The following is a 20,863-nucleotide window of genomic DNA, read 5'->3' on the forward strand; positions in this document are numbered from 1 at the left end:
CATAAATAAAGGGATCTTTAGAAAAAGTATTTCTAAAGATCCTTTATGATATGCTAATGAGCGCAGGGACTAGTCACAAGGGCGTTACTTCTCCCGACTAGTCTGTCCTCTTAGCATGACAGTACGCCCATAGGGGTGTGCTAACATGCTATTCAATGCCCATTGCCCAGCATCATCGGTGGTGAGCTGCGTACCTGTGTCCATTGTCACCACCTCTCAGACGCCGGGCATAGGGTCTGTGCGCGTAATCAGGAGCAATGTGTGTACATATATATATATAATCTCTTTTTTAGCATTTTTTTGCCTATTTCCTGAGTATTTAGCCAACATTTTTTATTTGCATCAGCATTTTTGAAGCATTTTAACAGCCATAAAAGACGCAGTCTGAACATATCCCAAGGCCAAGTTTCCCCGGTGCAAAAATATGGCTGTGTATTCCCTTGCGCAAACTGCGCTGCCTTTTGCAGAGCCAACAAAGTGTGAAATCTACATCCACATACTCTGAAATTGACAGGCGCTGCGGGCGTGTGGATTCCTGCTGCAGGTACAGGTGCCAACATCACCCCTTGCGTTGCCAAGGTGTGAAATGTACGGCTTCTCCACACCTGTTCTGTAATGATATCCACCATGATAAATACCGCTGTGGGTATCATCTCAGAGCCAAATATGTTCCAAGACTATATAAGCTGTCTCTACCACAAATCTCCTAACATTGAGGCTATAACATAGAGCAGGACTAACGTTCCCGCTGTCCTGCTCACTATACAGGGCTGAGTCCAAGGAAAGACATGGATAGGCACGTGATCGGCGACGGGGTGAAAGAACCTGTATAGGGATGTTTGGGAGTGCAGGGATCTGTCTCAGGTGAGTTTAGCAGGTGATCCTGCTCCCCTTTCCCTAGCACCAGGGTCCTCCGTTGTATCGTATAGGGACATTAGGGGATCAGCCTCGGGTGAATTTAGGAGGTGACCCTGCTCCCCTTTCCCTAGCACCAGGGCCCTCCGTTGTATCGTATAGGGACATTAGGTTATCAGCCTTGGGTGAATTTAGGAGGTGATCCTACTCCCCTTTTTCTAGCACCAGGGCCCTCCGTTGTGTCGTATAGGGACATTAGGGGATCAGCCTTGGGTGAATTTAGGAGGTGACCCTGCTCCCCTTTCCCTAGCACCAGGGCCCTCCGTTGTATCGTATAGGGTCATTAGGGGATCAGCTTTGGGTGAATTTAGGAGGTGACCCTGCTCCCCTTTCCCTAGCACCAGGGCCCTCTGTTGTATCGTTAGGAAGTGCAGGGATCTGTCTCAGGTGAGTTTAGGAGGTGACCCTGCTCCCCTTTCCCTAGCACCAGGGCCCTCCATTGTATCGTATAGGGACATTATGGGATCAGCCTTGGGTGAATTTAGGAGGTGACCCTGCTCCCCTTTCCCTAGCACCAGGGCCCTCCGTTGTATCGTATAGGGACATTAGGGTATCAACCTCGGGTGAATTTAGGAGGTGACCCTGCTCCCCTTTCCCTAGCACCAGGGCCTTCCGTTGTATCGTATAGGGACATTATGGGATCAGCCTTGGGTGAATTTAGGAGGTGACCCTGCTCCCCTTTCCCTACCACCAGGGCCCACCGTTGTATCGTGTACCCTTTGTGTTTCGGCACTCTCCAAGGTTTCCCGTGTACCTGTCGGAAACCCGGTAGTCACTGCTTGACATTATCACCAGCCCCTCCATTTTTGGGGGGTCTACTATGAACACCATTGCTGCTTTCAGCTGCATAGTCTTTCAGTAGAGGGGGCAGATCTGGGTTTGGATATGTTGCAGGCCCCCTCTCAGAACCCGGATTTAGTGGCCACTGCTCTCGGGCCATTTTATTCAGAAAATGATCCCCCGAATTTTAATTTTTTCCACCTGCGCAAGGAAACTTCCATCGTAGAATCACAAGCGCCAACCGCAGACGAAGGGCGAATGAAGGGCAACGTCCGGAGAAGCGTGCAAGCACTTGTAGTTCCCCAGCCTAAAGCCATCAGATTCCCCTAACGGGCTACTTAGAAATTAGGATCTGTCTTGTAAAGGAATTCAAGGCCAATTGTAAGGAGTGAGTGCAGCAGCGCACCAGGCGGAGGTGCTGGGGTTCTCACCAGGCTTAATCTGAGGCTCTACCCCAACTCCTTTTATACCGCTAAGTCCAGAAAGCAGCTGCCTATGAGTGGAGAAGGCGCTGGCTGTTTTGACAGCATTGTTCCAAAGCTCATTCCATATGTATGTCACATCACAGCACCCTCCTTCTCCTCCTCCACCTCCCATCCCCTCCCCCTCTGCTCCAGGATTTTCTTCCCCCATCTCCAAGTCACATTTTTTTTTTCTTCATTGAAAGAAGGTGATGGCAACTTTTTCAAACTGACGATTTCCCAGGACAAGACTTGAGTCTTCTGCAAGGAACCCTCCTCGAGTCCGGATAGTCTTGATTTTTTGGGGGAAATTTTTGACTATATGGAGGAACTGATATAGTAAAGTGTGTGAAGGCTGGGATTCTCTCCTGGTTACCTTGGTATCACCTATCATCTTGAGTGGTGGTGGAGCATGGAGCAGGCAGCTTGCACTTGTGTCATGGGGCTGCTTATGGAAAGAGCAGAGAGGTCCATCTAGGACAAGTGCAAGACCGGGGACAGTTCATGAAGCTGCTCTGGAGTGAGAGGTAAGAGGGGTCCTGGGTCCTCTGTGTGCTCCAGATCACATAGGAGGGAGGGTGTATACGGTGTGTACTGCATCATGGGTGTATATACATGATAGCAAAGTGAGTGTATACATTGTAACCCTCCACGGAAATGGAAGGGGGCAACTCAGCACCTGCTAATGGCTAGTTTAATGGGTAATTTCAGTTATTTGGTGCATATTTTTATCAACATTTTATTATAGCATTTCTAAATGTTGTATATTTTTATTATTTTATGTTTTATATTTGTTTTTTTATATTTGTTCATTTGTTGATTTTATCTTTCTTTTTTGATTAAAGTAAGAGGTTTGTGTCTGCTGTCATTGGGATGCTCATAAGACATGTGGCCATGTACAGTATATTCTCCATAGTGCAGCATAATATATGGTGTGTTTCATAGTGTTTATATATATATATATATGTTTATATATATATATATATATATATATATATATATATGTATATATATATATATATATACTTTATTATTAATTTATTTATATATTTTATTAATTTATTTTATTTTTCATTTATTTATACATTAGTTATTAGGATGTATTTTATATACTTTAATAGGGTCTTCTTGTGTTTAATGTGTTGATATATTGGTTAGCAAGATGCTGTTGACAGTCATTAGGTGTAAAGCAGTATATGGGTTTTAGATATAAAGATTATATATATATATATATATATATATTATTATTTTTTTTAATTTCATTTTATTATTACTTTACATATTCAGTTATATTACTTTGTGTGTTGTGTTTATATATTGCCTAGTAGGAAATATATATATATATATAAATATATAAAAAAAAGTTTTTATTATTTTGTTTATTAAATTATTAGGTTATCTTATGTTTCACATCTATGTATAATATATATATATATATATATATATATATATATATATATATATATATATATATATATTAGACGTGAAACATAAAATAACCTAATGATTTAATTAAAAAATAATAAAAAAAAAAATTATATATATACATATATATATATATATATATATATATATATATATGATTATTTTTTTATTAAATTATCAGGTTATTTTATGTTTCACGTCTATATACAATAAATATATATATATTAGACGTGAAACATAAAATAACCTAATAATTTAATAAAAACATTTTTTTAAAAAAATAAAAGAGAAAATATATATATATATATATATATATATATATATATATATTTCCTACTAGGCAATATATAAACACAACACACATAAAGTAATATGACTGAATATGTAAAATAATAATAATTAAAAAAAAATAAATAAATACATATATTTATATATATATATATATATATATATATATATATATATACATAAAAAGTAAGACTAACACACATATATATATATATATATATATATATATATATATGTGTGTTAGTCTTACTTTTTATGTATATATATATATATATATATATATATATATATATATATAATATATATCTTAGTAGCGTTATTACTATGGCTGGTCTATGACATTGTGCAGTATATAGACTGTGTATATGTGTATTTTTCATGGTATGTGGTGTGTTTAGTTATTTTCCATACATTTTAGTCCCATTAGTATGATGCTGTTGGCTGTGATTGGGCATAAAAGCAATTTATAGACTGGATACATGTATATGGTGTATTTAATTATGTTGAGTTTTTTGTTTTTTTATGTATTCTTATTAGTTAGTAGGATGATGGTTGTCATGGGACTATACAGACTATATGGATTGAGTATGTATGTGTAGGTTGCATAGTATATGGTGTATTTAATTTTGTTTTCTTTTAATTCTTTTAGATATTTTTTCACTTTAATTATACTTTAGTGGAACGGTTCATGGTGTTGGATGCATCCAGTGGGTCAAGAGTCCATGCAATTGTATATATATACATACAGTATATATTGGTGTGAATTTATCTAAATCAATTAATCTGTCTATAAAAACGTAGTTGTAGGTGTTTTTACTGTGTTTTCTGGATTTTTTTAGTGCCGTTTTGATGTGGTGTTTTTTTATTTGGGCTGGGTCCACCTATGGCTGCCTGATTTGAAATGGATGGAGACCCCAATCCCATTGTTTAGAAGGGGATCACTCCACCGGTCCAGCGCATCAGTTTTTACTCCAGAAAGGTACAGGCGCCGTTTCGGCACTTTTTCGGTAGTGTTTGGATCATGGTGGAATAGGCTGATAGCAATTGATACAACATTTTGGGAGGAGTTCCGAGTCGTTGAGTTGCATTTGGTGAACACAATATATTGATTAAAAATAAAGTTATTGACCCCAAAACCGTGAAAAAACAGAGCTTAGGGCATGAAATAACGCAGTAGCAAAAAGTGCAAAAAAAAACGATAAAAGCATAAATGAAAAATTGAGTTTTCACGTAAAATCACCGTGTGTCGGGATTTGCATTTTTTTTTAAGTCACTTTTCTTTTCTTTTTTTTCTCTTTTTGCATTTGTTGACAAAACTCTTTGAAATGGCGCTCGTGGTTCATGAATTTCTGCGCAAAATCTGGTCCTTTTGCGAAAAGTTGCATGTTCTCCTTTTGCCAAATTTGTGCCATCATTTCATAACGACTCCGGGGAGTGGAGACTGCAGAACATTTGTGCAAAAATTGTGCAAATTTGTAAAAAGCCATAAAAATTTGGAAACCCCAAATCTCACCCATGTTGGTGAACATAAAAAAATGGAACACTTAGAGAACGGATTTTGAAAAAGGCGCAAATTAAAAGACGAATAAGGCACAAAGGTAACCGTGAAACATCCGTAGGTGCACATGTTCCGATGTAGCAGAGCTGAATGTGTCATCTCTTTGATTTTCGCATGTAATAGCTCTGACAGCCTCTTTTCATGATGGACTAAATCTGATGCAGGGATTATTCACAAACAGCTATTACTGCGGAGGAAATCGCTTACACAGCACCCGCTGAAATTAATGGGCATCCATTTCAATGAGCACCAGCAAATCCTCTGGAGGCGAAGAGCTTTGTGCTCCAGCTAATATAGTGCGGGATGACACCTATAGGAGGGAGCGCTGCAGATAACCAATCATAAAATGTAAAACACATGGCTATTGTAGCAGACGACAAACTCAGCTCTGCTTTTATTGTATGACGCACAGGACTTGTTCACACAGAGCGTTTTTGATGCTTTTTTTTTCCAGTTAGAAAAAATGCCGTTTTACACTAAAGTCAAAATGAACGTGATTTCTAAAATCTCAATCATAAGGTGCGTTTTTATTTTTTTTGTTACATTTTAGGAAATAAGGCCGCATCTCAATTCTTTCAAGCGTTTCAAATACATTTTTTCCCAATTAAAAAGAAGACGAGCAGTAAAAAAATACATGCAGAATTTCCATTGCCATCTTCCTTCCATAGTGTGCGTTTTTCACGCAGGAAAAAAAAAATCTATTTTTTTTTTATTTTTTAAATAATTTATTTACTAGCTGTAGTACTCGGGTGTTGCCCAGGATATTAACTGTCTCTCTGTCTTTTTCCTAGTCTCTGTCTGTCTGTCTCTGTCTGTCTGTGTCTCTGTGTCTCTGTCTGTCTCTGTGTGTCTGTCTGTCTCTTTCCCTGTTTGTCTCTTTCCCGGTCTGTCTCTTTCCCTGTCTGTCTCTTTCCCTGTCTGTCTCTTTCCCTGTCTTTCCCTTTCCCTGTCTCTGTCTCTTTCCCTGTCTCTGTCTCTTTCCCTGTCTCTGTCCCTTTCCCTGCCTCTGTCCCTTTCCCTGTCTCTGTCTCTTTCCCTGTCTCTGTCTCTTTCCCTGTCTGTCTCTTTCCCTGTCTGTCTCTTTCCCTGTCTGTCTCTTTCCCTGTATGTCTGTCTCTTTCCCTGTCTGTTTCTCTGTCCCTTCTCTGTCTGCCTGTCTCTTTCCCTGTCTGTCTGTGTCTCTCTTTCCGTCTGTCTGTGTCTGTCTGTCTGTGTCTCTTTGACTGTTTGTCTCTCTCTCTCTTTCCCTGTCTCTCTCTTTCCCTGTCTGTCTCATTCCCTGTCTGTTTCTCTGTCTCTTCTCTGTCTGCCTGTCTCTTTCCCTGTCTGTCTGTTTGTGTCTCTCTTTCCGTCTGTCTGTGTCTGTCTGTCTGTGTCTGTCTGCCTCTGTCTCTTTGACTGTTTGTCTCTCTCTCTCTTTCCCTGTCTCTGTCTCTTTCTCTGTCTCTTTCCCTGTCTGTCTGTCTGTTTCTGTCTGTCTCTGTCCATTCACTTTAATAGAGGCAGGTTTTTTGGAGAGTAACTGTAAAGCGCGGAGTTAAATTTTCTCCTCAAAACATAGTCTATGACGTTCCCTGAGTCATATGTTGTGTCTGTGCAAAATTTCGTGATTGTAAATGCGACGGTGCGGATTCCTGTAGCGAACATAGACACATACATACATACATACATACATACATACACTTAGCTTTATATATAAGATTTTTTTAGGAAAAATACTATTATCAGAAAAAAAACTAAGTGGTAATTCTGCATGAAATTGTGTGGTTTTGTTATGGGTTTTTTAAATGTGTTTGTTTTGTACTTTTATGTTTTGGGGTTTTTTTGCTGGTCATCCTTATTGTTCTCAGTGGTGAAAAAATACAGTAAAAATGCTGAGGCCATGTTCACATGGAGCTTGAACGCTACGTTTAATAGCTCAGGCAGAGTGGATGTGATTTCATGGAAACTCATGCCCAATGTGTGTTACAAGAAACTGATTCCCCGGGTTCTCCCCACTTAATATAAATAAGCCTATACTCACCTCCGCTCACATCCTGCTCAAATGTCCGAGGTGGGGAGATAGATCTCGGGCGCTGATTGATCACGGGGCCCACGCGTCATAACAATGTCATGTGGAACGCAACTTCAGACATCGCTGGAACCGAAGCCGCCCCGGAGGTGAGTATAGGCTATTTTTCTGAGGCGAACAAGGGGAATGAGAAGGGGTTGTCCAAGTAGTGGGCAATCCCTTTAAGGTACCGGGTGACTATTACTGGTACAGCACTCTAGTGGCCAAGCCCCTAAACCATCAAGGTACTCGGTTACTTCTACTAATGCAGGACTGTAGTGGCCAGGCCCCTAAACCATCAAGGTACTGGGTGACTTCTACTGGTGCAGGACTCTAGTGGCCAGGCCCTTAAACTGTCAAGGTACTGGGTTATTTCTACTGGTGCAGGACTCTAGTGGCCAGGCTTCTAAACTGTCAAGGTACCAGGTTACGTCTACTGGTGCAGGACTCTAGTGGCCAGGCCTCTAAACTGTCAAGGTACTGGGTTACGTCTACTAGTGCAGGACTCTAGTGGCCAGGCCTCTAAACTGTCAAGGTACTGGGTTACGTCTACTAGTGCAGGACTCTAGTGGCCAGGCCTCTAAACTGTCAAGGTACTGGGTTACTTCTACTGGTGTAGGACTCTAGTGGCCAGGCCTTTAAACTGTCAAGGTACTGGGTTACATCTACTAGTGCAGGACTCTAGTGGCCAGGCCCCTAAACCGTCAAGGTACTGGGTTACGTCTACTAGTGCAGGACTCTAGTGGCCAGGCCTTTAAGCTGTCAAGGTACTGGGTTACGTCTACTAGTGCAGGACTCTAGTGGCCAGGCCTTTAAGCTGTCAAGGTACTGGGTTACGTCTACTAGTGCAGGACTCTAGTGGCCAGGCCTCTAAACTGGCAAGGTACTGGGTTACGTCTACTAGTGCAGGACTCTAGTGGCCAGGCCCCTAAACCGTCAAGGTAATGGGTTACTTCTACTGGTGCAGGACTCTAGTGGCCAGGCCTCAAAACCGTCAAGGTACTGGGTTAATCTCAACTGGTTTGTGAAGATAGGGTTCCCGCTAGATGTCCAGCCGTACAAAGCTTTACTCTCGTCATTATGGGACCCTTAAGGAGAACTGACTTGGGACTGCAGGGACGGTGACTGTTACGGTGTACATTGTAACACTGGACTGGGTAGCACCTGGACTCAATGGCCCAATTAGATCATACGCAAATCAGAGGGAAGTTGAACTGTGTTTGATAATGCTGAGTAAAACTGTAATGTGCTGAGAGATAAGACGCCGGTATCTGCAACGTAAAGTTGTGAATGATAATGAACTGTCCAGTAAAGAGTTGTAGTTTAAAGTGAATACTTGGTCTCCTTATGTGTGTGAATCGTCATCCGGTCAAGGTTAGCCTACACCAGCGGCCGAAATCCAGACGCCCAGCTAGGACTAAGTATTTCATGTAGCATGACTGGGAGTCAATGCCTTGCCCACGACTATCACCCCATGCCACTCTACATCAGCATTGTGTGAATCAGAGTCTCCACCTCCTCCATTCTGTGAGTCCGAGTAAATCAGACTACACTCGGATGTCATCAGAGTGCAGTCCGATGATTTCCACGCACCCATAGACTTGAATGGTGGCCTTGTCCGATTTAAGCGTCAAATTGCAATATGGTGCGATTTGTTTTTCTCATGACGAATTGGTTTGAAAAAAAACCCAACAAAACATTGATCAGCACTGGCCGATCATTGGTCCAAGTGTTATCTGATAAAAAATCGGATCGGATTCGTCCGATATATATGGTAGTGTAAGCGAGTCCAACATTATGGTTTCTTAATTTGGAGGTCACATACTTCTAGGATTCTGGATAGTATAGTCGCTGAGTAGTAGTGAAGGCATTGTACTGTTCACCTATCCTAATGTGTGATATGACGCAGAGGGGGCAGCTTACGCCATTGTTGGCTTCCACAGGAGCCCTCCCCCCCGAAACCTTCATATCTTTCACTGTACAGCTGCCACTATAGCTTATACATTTTAATGTATTTTTAGCCGGCTCTCCCCGGGCGCCTGTATCTGATTGACCTAATCTCCTCAGCTAGTGTCTCATTATATAGAAGACAAGTGCAGATGTCTCAATCTCCATGGGCAGCAATCAGGAATACTGTGTATTAGAATATTGCAATATGTCTGTATGTATACGGAGGTGTAGCTGGGCCTCAATGCAAAATCTATATCTAAGCCAGCCATGGGAACCTCTATGGTCGCTTTCACAATCTGAATATGTACTTCTGCAATATCCGGACCGTTCACAGGTATCCTGACCCCGAACTGAACAGCCACATACACGTCTAAGAGACTGTTGAGTTTGGGGCATGAGACCCCTAGACCATCCGGACATTGCAGGTACACAGATGTGTGAAATCGGCCGACTTAGTACATAGTAGTACATTAGTACAGATGTGTGAAATCGGCCGACTTAGTACATAGTAGTACATTAGTACAGATGTGTGAAATCGGCCGACTTAGTACATAGTAGTACATTAGTACAGATGTGTGAACTCGGCCGACTTAGTACATAGTAGTACATTAGTACAGATGTGTGAACTCGGCCGACTTAGTACATAGTAGTACATTAGTACAGATGTGTGAACTCGGCCGACTTAGTACATAGTAGTACATTAGTACAGATGTGTGAACTCGGCCGACTTAGTACATAGTAGTACATTAGTACAGATGTGTGAACTCGGCCGACTTAGTACATAGTAGTACATTAGTACAGATGTGTGAACTCGGCCGACTTAGTACATAGTAGTACATTAGTACAGATGTGTGAACTCGGCCGACTTAGTACATAGTAGTACATTAGTACAGATGTGTGAACTCGGCCGACTTAGTACATAGTAGTACATTAGTACAGATGTGTGAACTCGGCCATAGTAGTACATTAGTACCCTAATCTGAATAATATATGAGGGGTACTTAATAAGACTGGAGTCTCATCACAAATACAAAAAAGGAGGCGGCCATTTTGTAAAACAAAACAAAGCCTATAAAGGACTGATCTCCACCATCACTGTAATTATACTACGTCTCATAATGTAATTCTGTATTACAGTATGGTATACAGTATGGTATATGGAGGTTATAAAGTCTCTTTATGTCAGATTTTCCTCACAGATGACTTAATACTAATAATGGAGGCCATATAAACAATACTGAGAGAAGGACAGGAGTTGCCCATGGCAACCAAGTAATGATGCATTACAGTATGGTATACAGTATGGTATATGGAGGTTATAAAGTCTCTTTATGTCAGATTTTCCTCACAGATGACTTAATACTAATAATGGAGGCCATATAAACAATACTGAGAGAAGGGAAGAGGTGTTGCCCGTGGCAACCAATAGAATGATTCCTTCCATTCTCAGATGTTCCGTTTCGGAATGGTAGCTGTAATCTGATTGGACGCCATATTAGTCTCCCTTTACGCCCGGATCTCCGTTTTAGACCATTATATCATTAATTGTCCCATATGTTCCCTTCACAAATTCTAAGTTTCCGTTTTTTTGTAGATCGGATCTTTAAAAATAATACTAGGATTATGTTACGCACCGAGAACAAGCTATTAGACACGTCCGCCGGGACTCGTTTAATTGGAAGGATGTTTGTGCTCATTCCTCCCGGTCTGTGCATCTGCCAGGTGGAAGCCGTCAGCCATATTTTCACACTTCTATAGGGGACTATACTCCCACCACCACATGGCCTGTCACAGACATTTCCATCAGTCACTCATTACATATGCGACGAGATGTAGCCATTACTGCACTACAACTCCCAGCAGGTTCCTCCTCACCCCACATCCCCTGCCATATTGCATTTGCTGTTGTTTTTATGAAATCGATCACATCTGATTACACACATATTCCTATAAGCTGCATGCAGCCTCTTTTGTGGGCGGCCATGCGGACTCTCAGCTTTAACCCTTTACCCACATTATTTGCTGCGATTTACGCAAACTTGCTGTGAAAATCTGCAAATCATGAACACGTGGCGCTACCTACAAACCGCATTATGCCCTTCTTCATGGGGAGAACCTGCCACTTGCCATAAATACACTGAAGATCAAAATTAGAGAACAATGGCGGATCACTCGCTTTTTTCAGAAATAATGTTATCTCCATTGATGACCATGCTCCGGTTTTGTGTAAGGTGGGCACCATGCCATTAGAACAGGGTAAGGGGGCACCATGCCATTAGAACAGGGTAAGGGGTGCACCATGCCATTAGAACAGGGTAAGGGGTGCACCATGCCATTAGAACAGGGTAAGGGGTGCACCATGTCTCTAGAACAGGGTAAGGGGTGCACCATGCCACTAGAACAGGGTAAGGGGTGCACCATGCCACTAGAACAGGGTAAGGGGTTCACCATGCCACTAGAACAGGGTAAGGGGGCACCATGCCATTAGAACAGGGTAAGGGGTGCACCATGCCACTAGAGCAGGGTAAGGGGTGCACCATGCCACTAGAGCAGGGTAAGGGGTGCACCATGCCACTAGAGCAGGGTAAGGGGTGCACCATGCCACTAGAACAGGGTAAGGGGTGCACCATGCCACTAGAGCAGGGTAAGGGGTGCACCATGCCACTAGAGCAGGGTAAGGGGTGCACCATGCCACTAGAGCAGGGTAAGGGGTGCACCATGCCACTAGAGCAGGGTAAGGGGCGCACCATGCCACTAGAGCAGGGTAAGGGGCGCACCATGCCATTAGAACAGGGTAAGGGGTGCACCATGCCATTAGAACAGGGTAAGGGGTGCACCATGCCACTAGAGCAGGGTAAGGGGTGCACCATGCCACTAGAGCAGGGTAAGGGGTGCACCGTGCCACTAGAGCAGGGTAAGGGGTGCACCATGCCATTAGAACAGGGTAAGGGGTGCACCGTGCCACTAGAGCAGGGTAAGGGGTGCACCATGCCACTAGAGCAGGGTAAGGGGCGCACCATGCCACTAGAGCAGGGTAAGGGGTGCACCATGCCATTAGAACAGGGTAAGGGGTGCACCAAGCAGCAATGACTGTAGCACAGAGAGATGATCAGTAAATGTTCTGCAGGTAACAACAGTCACAATCAGTAGGACGTACACCGGCCGTCGCTGTGAATAACTTCAGCACATCTGCGGCCACAGGACATCACTAGCCTCTCTCACTGCTCTGGGGGGATTTTGGTCCACTCTTCTTCCAGTCTCTTCCACACTTCTTTGACTGTTGTGGGCTTCTTGTCCATAACCTTGTCACCAAGGATTTTCCAGAGGTTTTCTGTTGGGTTTAGATCAGGACTCTGGGCTCTGGACATTTTATTGTTTCAAAATCTTCTGTTTCAAGGATCTGCTTTCCCTGTTTTGCTGTGTGACAGGGGGCATTGTCCTGCATGAAAATTGATGGCTGATTGAGTGATGAACGCAAGTAAGGAGCCACGTCTTGTGAAGAAGGTTCTGATCCACACTTGCATTCTCGCTGCCATGTCGCTGTATGAGAGGTCCAACTCCTGCTGCAGAAAACATTCCCCAAACCATGACCCTTCCTCCACCACTTTTCACAGACTTCTTAACACACTTTGGGTTCAGTCTTTCCCATTTGTCGTCGAACATAATATTTCCCATCAGATCCAAATAAATTAAACTTGCTTTCATCACTAAAATGAACTGTGGACACTTCTGCACACAACATACTCCTCACCAAAGGAGAGTCTAGCCTTGTGAATCTTTCTGCTAATGAGAGGTTTTGTCACTGAAAAGTGGGCTTTCAGTCCAAATGCTCTTAAACGTCGTGACCCTGTATGACGAGACAGATCCTTACCCTGTTGTGATGAAGTGGCAAGCAATTCCAGTTGCAGTGGTGAAATACCCATGGAGATTCCCCGCATTATCCTGTCCTCTCTTGCATTTGTCTTTCTAGGGCGACCAGACATCTTGGGGGACTTGAAAGTGTCTGTGATGTTCTAAAGATGCAATATTTTCTAAATCACAGACTTGGAATGACCAACTTCTCTTGCTATGGTTAATAGGGTCACCCCTTTGGCTTTCATGTGGACAACTTGCTGCCGGAGGGTTTCAGTCACTTTGAAACCGTACACCATGTTTGCAAAGTCAGTGGAAACTGGAAAGTTAGGATGCCAGCATCATAGGGTTTGTCAAATAATTAAGGAAATTAGCAAAATGTTCAGATTAACACCAATAACTTGCAGGAATCTGAAAGTGTTCTCTAATTTTGATCCATGTCTTTTTCATTTATCTCATTTACATTTTTATTATTTGCTTTACAATAAATTCAAATTATGAAATAAGTGGAAAATCCTGCGAGTTTCCTCATGTTAGGATATAATCACATAGGACGAAACAATGGCCGCAACATTTAGGAAATTGTGTGTTGTTCTCTAATTTTGATCTCCAGCGTATGTGCCTTTTCTTTACCTGGTATAAATGCTGCTGTTTTCCTGACTCCGTTGCTGTGTTTCTTTTGTTTCTGAACCTCTGTGTTCCTGAGATCTTACCCTCTATTTTCCGTACATAAATCTAGTCTTTTTATACAAGTGGGCGTGGTCATCAATGGTTTTTTTGTGGGCGTCGTCTTAAGGATCACTCCCACTTGGCTGTAAAGGTTAGATTTACTTACAGAGAAAAAAAGGGCCATATCTCAGGAATGGAGAGGAGCAGGAACAAAAGGAACATAGCGCCGGATTCAGGAGAACAGCAGCATTTACACCAGGGAGAAGAAAAATGACATATTCATTGTGAGAGAGAGGTCCTCTTTTAAGCAGCCACTGACATTGTAAGCAGTAATAGCTGGGAATATTGATTAGATCTGATTTACAAGGAGGGGGATGGTTTGTAGTGAACATGATACTCTCATGGCTCTCTGCACAGTTCAGTGACATCATGGACAATGGCCGGGATCAACAATCGTGTTTATAGTAGACGTTCACCTGTAATGAACAGATATAGGACAATCGCTTAGATGGCAATGCTATATACCCTCACATTTTGTAAATATTTTATTATAGCTTTTCATGGGACAACAATGAATATCTGAAACATTGTTTTCTTCTGAGCTGTCAATGTCTTTCTGTCTTTCTTTTTTCTTTCTTTCTTTTTCTCTTTCTTTTCTTTCTTTCTTTCTTTTGTTCTTTCTTTCTTTGTCTTTCTTTCTCTTTTTCTTTGTTTTTCTTTCTTTCTCTTTCTTTCTTATTCTTTCTTTCTTTTTTTCTTTTTCTGTCTTTCTCTTTTTCTTTCTTTCTCTTTCTTTCTTTTTCTTTCTTTCTTTATCTTTCTTTCTTTTTTCTTTCTTTCTCTTTCTTTATTGTTCTTTCTGTCTTTCTTGGTGTCCTCTAAATAACTCAACACTTAAGGGGGCTTTACACGGTAGCGATATCGCTAGCAATTTCTAGCGATAGCGAGCGTAAAGTACCCGCCCTCGTCGCGCATGCGATTGTTTGTGAGCGCTGCCGTAGCGAACATTATCGCTACGCAGCGTCACACATACTTACCTGGTCGTCGTCGTCGCTGTGACTGCCGAACAATCCCTCCTTCAAGGGGGAGGGACGTTCGGCATAACAGCGACGTCACCGCAACGTCACACAGCGGCCGGCCAATCAAAGCAGAGGGGCGGAGATGAGCAGGACGTAACATCCCGCCCACCTCCTTCCTTCCTCATTGGGGCCGGCGGCAGGTAAGGAGACGTTCCTCGCTCATGCGGTGTCACACATAGCGATGTGTGCTGCCGCATGAGCGATGAACCACAACGCTAAACAACCCTTACCGATTTTTGACTTTGGGACGACCTCTCCATGGTGAACGATTTTCACCATTTTTGAGGTCGCCTAAGGTCGCTGGTAAGTATTACACGCTGCAATATCATTAATGACGCCAGATGTGCGTCACTAACAACTTGACCCCGGCGACCAAACATTAACAATATCTTAGCGTGTAAAGCCCCCTTTAGCCATTAATGTCTAAACCACTGGCGACAAAGTGAGTACACCCCTAAGTGAAAATGAGCAATTTGTACCCAAAGTGTGAATATTTTGTGATTATTTTCCAGCACGGCCTTACCTCTCTTGGGCATGGAGGTCACTAGAGCTTCACAGGAGCCGCTGGATCCTTTTCCATCCTCCATGACGACAACATGGAGCTGGTGGATGTTAGAGACCTTGCGCTCCTCCACCTTCTGTTTGATGAGACCCCACAGATGCTCCATAGGGTTTTTGTCTGGAGACGCTTGGCCAGTCCAGCACCTTTACCCTAAGTTTCTTTAGCAAGGCAGTGGTCGTCTTGGAGGTGTTGGGGGTCATTATCATGTTGGCATATGAAGGGAGAGATCATGCTGTGCTTCAGTATGTCACAGGACATGTTGGCATTCATGGTTTTCTCAATGAACTGTAGCCCCCACAGCTGGCCGCATTCATGCAGCCCCAAACCATGACCCTCCACCACCATGCCTGACTGTAGGCAGGACACACTTGTTTTTGTGCTTCTCACCTGGTTGTCGCTGCACACAGTAACACCATCTGAACTGAATAAGTTTATCTTGGTCTTATCAGACCACAGGAGGGTTCCAATAATACATGTCCTTAGTCTGCTTGTCTTCAGTAAACTGTGGCTTTTTTGTGCATCATCTTTAGAAGAGGCTTCCTTCTGGAATGACAGCCATGTAATGCAGTGTGCGGTATATGGTCTGGTCGCTGAGAGGCGGAACCCCACCACCCCTATAACCTCTGCAGTAATGCTGGCAGCACTCATACGTCTTTTCTGATGACCTCTGTATGTGACGCTGAGCTCGTGCACTCAGCTTCTTTGGTCGACCATGACTAGGCCTGTTCTAAGTGGATCCTGTCTTGTTATACCACTGTATGGTCTTGGCCACTGTGCTGCAGCTCAGTTTCAGGGTGGTGGCAATCTTCTTATAGCCTTTGCCATCTTTGTGTAGATCTACAATTCTTTTTTTTTCAGATCCTCAGAGAATTCTGTGCCATGAGGAGACATGTTGAGCTTCCAGTGACCAGTATGAGAGAGTGTGTGAGGGACAACACCAAATGTAACACCTCTGCCCCCATTCACACCTGAGACCTTGTAACCTAATGAGTCATATAACATCGGGGAGGGAAAGTGGCTCCTTGGGCACAATTTGTCCATTTTCACTTAGGGGTGTACTCACTTTTGTTGCCAGAAGTTTAGACATTAATGGCTGTGTGTTGAGTTATTTAGAGGACACCAGATTGACCCTGTTATACAAGCTGCACACTGACACTGTACATTGTATCACTGGGTCAGATCTTCAGTGCTGTCCCATGAAAAGATATAATAAAATATACACTTTCGGCCATGATTGTGTGTGTAAATATATATACCCGTGCTACATTTGATAATTTCAGGATTTTTGGAAACAGTCCAGATCAGTGGTCCTCAGTTAACCCCCGCAACGTAATATGTATCCCAGATGTCACAGGTGTATTAATCAGTGACGACTCGTTCTATAAGATCCATATGTGCTGTTTATTATTCCACATGTCTTTCTATAAGGGGATCTCGAAGACTGGCACAGTTGGACATAACAGATAACCAAGAGGAGAGACCAGATCTGTAATTTGAAGTTCCTATTCTGTCAAAATAAATTAATTATATATGTGTCTGGGAGAGCTTTGTAACTACTAGTGTTCCTGTGCCCCTATATTTTCTTCAAACGGCATTTTTGCATTAATTTTGAAAAGTTCAACTATACAAATCTGGCTACCACTAGCTCACTGACTTTTCTTGTATTATTGAGCTTGAAGTATTATCAGTATGCAGTAAGCTCCTAAGCTCCCCCTAATGGTGGCTGTAGCCAGAGGGTCCAAGCTCCCCCTAGTGGTGGCTGTAGGCAGTAAGCTCCTATGCTCTTTCTAGTGGTGGCTGTAGGCTAGCAGTAAGCTCCTCCTAGTAGTGGCTGTAGGCAGAAAGCGCCTAAGCTCCCCCTAGTGGTGGCTGTAGGCAGTAAGCTCCTATGCTCTTTCTAGTGGTGGCTGTAGGCTAGTAGTAAGCTCCTCCTAGTAGTGGCTGTAGGCAGAAAGCGCCTAAGCTCCCCCTAGTGGTGGCTGTAGGCTAGCAGTAAGCTCCTCCTAGTGGTCGCTGTAGGCAGAGGCTCCAAGGTCCCGCTAGTCGTGGCTGTATGCTGTAAGCTCCCCCTAGTGGTGGCTGTAGGCAGAGGCTCCAAGCTCCCCCTAGTGGTGGCTGTAGACAGTAAGCTCCTATGCTCTTCCTAGTCGTGGCTGTAGACGGCGGCTCCAAGCTCCCCCTTGTGGTGGCTGTAGGCAGTAAGCTCCCCTTGGTGGCTGTAGGCAGTAAGCTCCCCCTAGTGGTGGCTGTAGGCAGTAAGCTCCTATGCTCACCTTAGTAGTGGCTGTATGCAGTAAGATCCCCCTAGTCGTGCCTGTAGGCAGTAAATGACTAAGCTTCCCTTATTGGTGGCTGTATGCAGTAAGCTCCCTTTAGTGGTGACTGTAGGCAGTAAGTTCCTATGTTCTTCCTAGTGGTGGCTGTAGGCTAGGCAGTAAGCTCCCCCTAGTAGTGGCTGTAGGCAGTAAGCTCCCACTAGTGGTGGCTTTAGGCAGTAAGCTCCCTCTAGTGGTGGCTGTAGGCAGTAAGCTCCCACTGGTGGTGGCTGTAAGCTCCTAAACTCCCCCTAGTGGTGGCTGTAAGCTCCTAAGCTCCCCTTAGTGGTGGCTGCAGGCAGTAAGCTCCTATGCTCCCCATAGTTGTGGCTCTAAGCAGTAATCTCCTAAGCTCCCCATAGTCGTGGCTGTAAGCAGTAAGCTCTTAAGCTCCCCCTAGTGGTGGTTATAGGCAGTAATCTCCTAAGCTCCCCTAGTGGTGGCTGTATGCCGTAAGCTCCCCCTAGTGGTGGCTGTAGGCAGTAATCTCCTAAGCTCCCCTAGTGGTGGCTGTATGCTGTAAGCTCCCCCTAGTGGTGGCTGTAGGCAGTAATCTCCTAAGCTCCCCTAGTGGTGGCTGTATGCTGTAAGCTCCCCCTAGTGGTGGCTGTAGGCAGTAATCTCCTAAGCTCCCCCTAGTGGTGGCTGTAGGCAGTAATCTCCTAAACTCGCCCTAGTGGTGGCTGTAGGCAGTAATCTCCTAAGCTCCCCCTAGTGGTGGCTGTAAGCAGGCAGAATTTCATCATTAACTTTATTGTCTAGGAAAGAAATTTTGAGCTCTCGATCATAAAAATACAGTTGTGGCCGATATAAAAATGTAAAACGAAATTAATCAGCACATAATTTTTCACCAATTTACGCTAAATCTGGCCTTCAAGAACAGACATGCGCTTTACGTAATTACTATATAAGAAATTTTCCTGAAGTCCAAAGCGAGTTTTACTTATTTTACATGAAACACTATATAGGAGAGAAAAAAAGGGCAAGAAAAAAATCCAGATCTCCGGGATTAGAACATATATTTGCTCGCTACAACACTACACTCCCTGCCGAAAGATTGATGTCCCTGAACTCAGAACCACAACAGCTGCGAGCAAAGCGGCCCTCACTGTGTTTTCTTTTAAGAGCACCCCCTGCTTCCTCCATCTACAATAATATCCAACAGGTGGGACAGTCTGTCTGGATTCCTGGACTGCTTTTTCGGGTCTGGATTATCGTTTTAATGTTCCCGTTGAGAAAATAGATGTCCAGACGTGGTCTGAGCAAACTCCGTAATCATAGTAGGTCACTCTTCAGAAGGTAGAAGCAGTACTCTGGCATCTGTGGGTGCAGGTCAAAGGTCTCCAAAAAGACCCCTTGTCTATTGAAATGAGACGGAATCAGCACTCCAAGGACTCTCACTTTACTTTTTGATCCTTAAAGATCTGGCAACTTTAGTTTAGTCTCTTTACATGAATAACCTCATATAAAAGCCCTACTCAGTGATGTGACTAGAGTCCGATGAGCCTCGGTGCAAAATTTGGACATGAGCTCCCCCACCCACTGCATATTGGTTAGATATATTGGTTATTTTATCCTATAAGGACATTGTCCATCATCCTGGTTTATATGTCCTCATCCTAGGCCCATCCTGGTATATATGTCCTCATCCTGGGCCCATCCTGGTATATACAGTATGTCCTCATCCTGGGCCCATCCTGGACCCATCCTGGTATATATGACTCCCGTCCTGGGCCCATCCTAGTATATAAGTAAAGTCTCCCATCCTGGGCCCATTCTAGTATATAGGTCTCCCAGGCTCTTCTTGGTATGATTTCCCCCATCCTGGTATATATATTTCCCCCATCCTGGTCTATATGTCTCTTATCCTGGGCCCATCCTGTTATGTCGTTCTCTTATCCTGGTATATATGTCCCCATCCTGTAATATATATCTACCATTCTGGTATATATGTTCTTATCCTTGACCCATCCTGGTATATATTTTCCCCAATCCTGGTATATATGTCTTCCTCCTGTTATATATCTTCTCCATCCTCATATATATGTTCCCTTATCGTGATATATATGTCCCCATCCTGGTAAATATATTCTCCATCTTGCTATATATTTCCTCCATTCTGGTATAAACTGTACGTCCCTCATCCTGGTATATATGTCCCTCATCCTGGTATATATGTCCCTCATCCTGGTATATATGTCCCTCATCCTGGTATATATGTCCCCCATCCTGGTATATATGTCCCCCATCCTGGTATATATGTTCCCAACCTGGTCAATATGTCCCACATCCTGGTATATATGTTCCCATTCTGTAATATATATATATCTCCAATTTTGGTATATATGTTCTTATCCTAGCCCCATGTTGGTATATATGTCTCCCATCCTGAACCCATCCTGGTATATATTTCTCCATTCTGTAATATACAGTATATCTCTCATTCTGGTATATTTGTTCTCATTCTGGCCCCATCCTGGTATATATATCCCGTATCTTGGGCACCTTCCTGGTCTATTTGTCCCACATCCTGGTATATAGATATCTCCATTAATACATAAAAAATGAACAAATTTCCTCACCTTCCTATACTTCATCGCCGTGCAGCATCCTCTTTTGTAACTAACACCGAGGCAGGCAGCTGAATTCAGTGTGAAAGTGATGGGCAGCTGATGACGTCCCTGCCATGTGCCATCTGCTGACGTCAACCGCTAGACTCTGATTGGCCGGCAGCGTTTATGGTGGTATATAGACACAACATCATCGGATGCACCTCCAGCTGACGTTGGCGGGCTTCCCTCCAACACGGGCCCGGTCATGGTCGCAAATTCTGTGACCGCGATTGTTACACCCCTGGAGCTACTGTTTGGAGGGCATGGAAGCCCATGGGTGGACTTGGTAATTGGCATCCTTTGGTATGAAAGCGTTAAATGTTTCTGTGCCCACATTATGGGGCATT

At 43.4% G+C, this 20,863-nt stretch overlaps 1 protein-coding gene across 5 annotated transcripts in view; it reads left to right on the forward strand.

The window, feature by feature from the left end:
- FAT3 (FAT atypical cadherin 3) overlaps positions 1-20,863 on the forward strand; it is an 846,518-nt gene that overhangs the window by 218,171 nt on the left and 607,484 nt on the right. For 4 of the 5 annotated variants that reach the window (XM_075337573.1, XM_075337576.1, XM_075337575.1 and 1 more), the window contains exon 1: positions 2,397-2,683. The exons of the other annotated variant lie outside the window; for it this stretch is intronic. In XM_075337573.1, coding sequence (XP_075193688.1) covers positions 2,661-2,683 — 23 coding nt within the window. In that variant the 5' untranslated portion in view covers positions 2,397-2,660. Of the gene's footprint in view, positions 1-2,396; positions 2,684-20,863 lie in introns of those variants that run through there. 5 annotated transcript variants of the gene reach the window in all.

The sequence above is a fragment of the Anomaloglossus baeobatrachus genome, chromosome 2, assembly GCF_048569485.1.
Source record: "Anomaloglossus baeobatrachus isolate aAnoBae1 chromosome 2, aAnoBae1.hap1, whole genome shotgun sequence".
In the NCBI taxonomy this organism is placed as follows: domain Eukaryota; kingdom Metazoa; phylum Chordata; class Amphibia; order Anura; family Aromobatidae; genus Anomaloglossus; species Anomaloglossus baeobatrachus.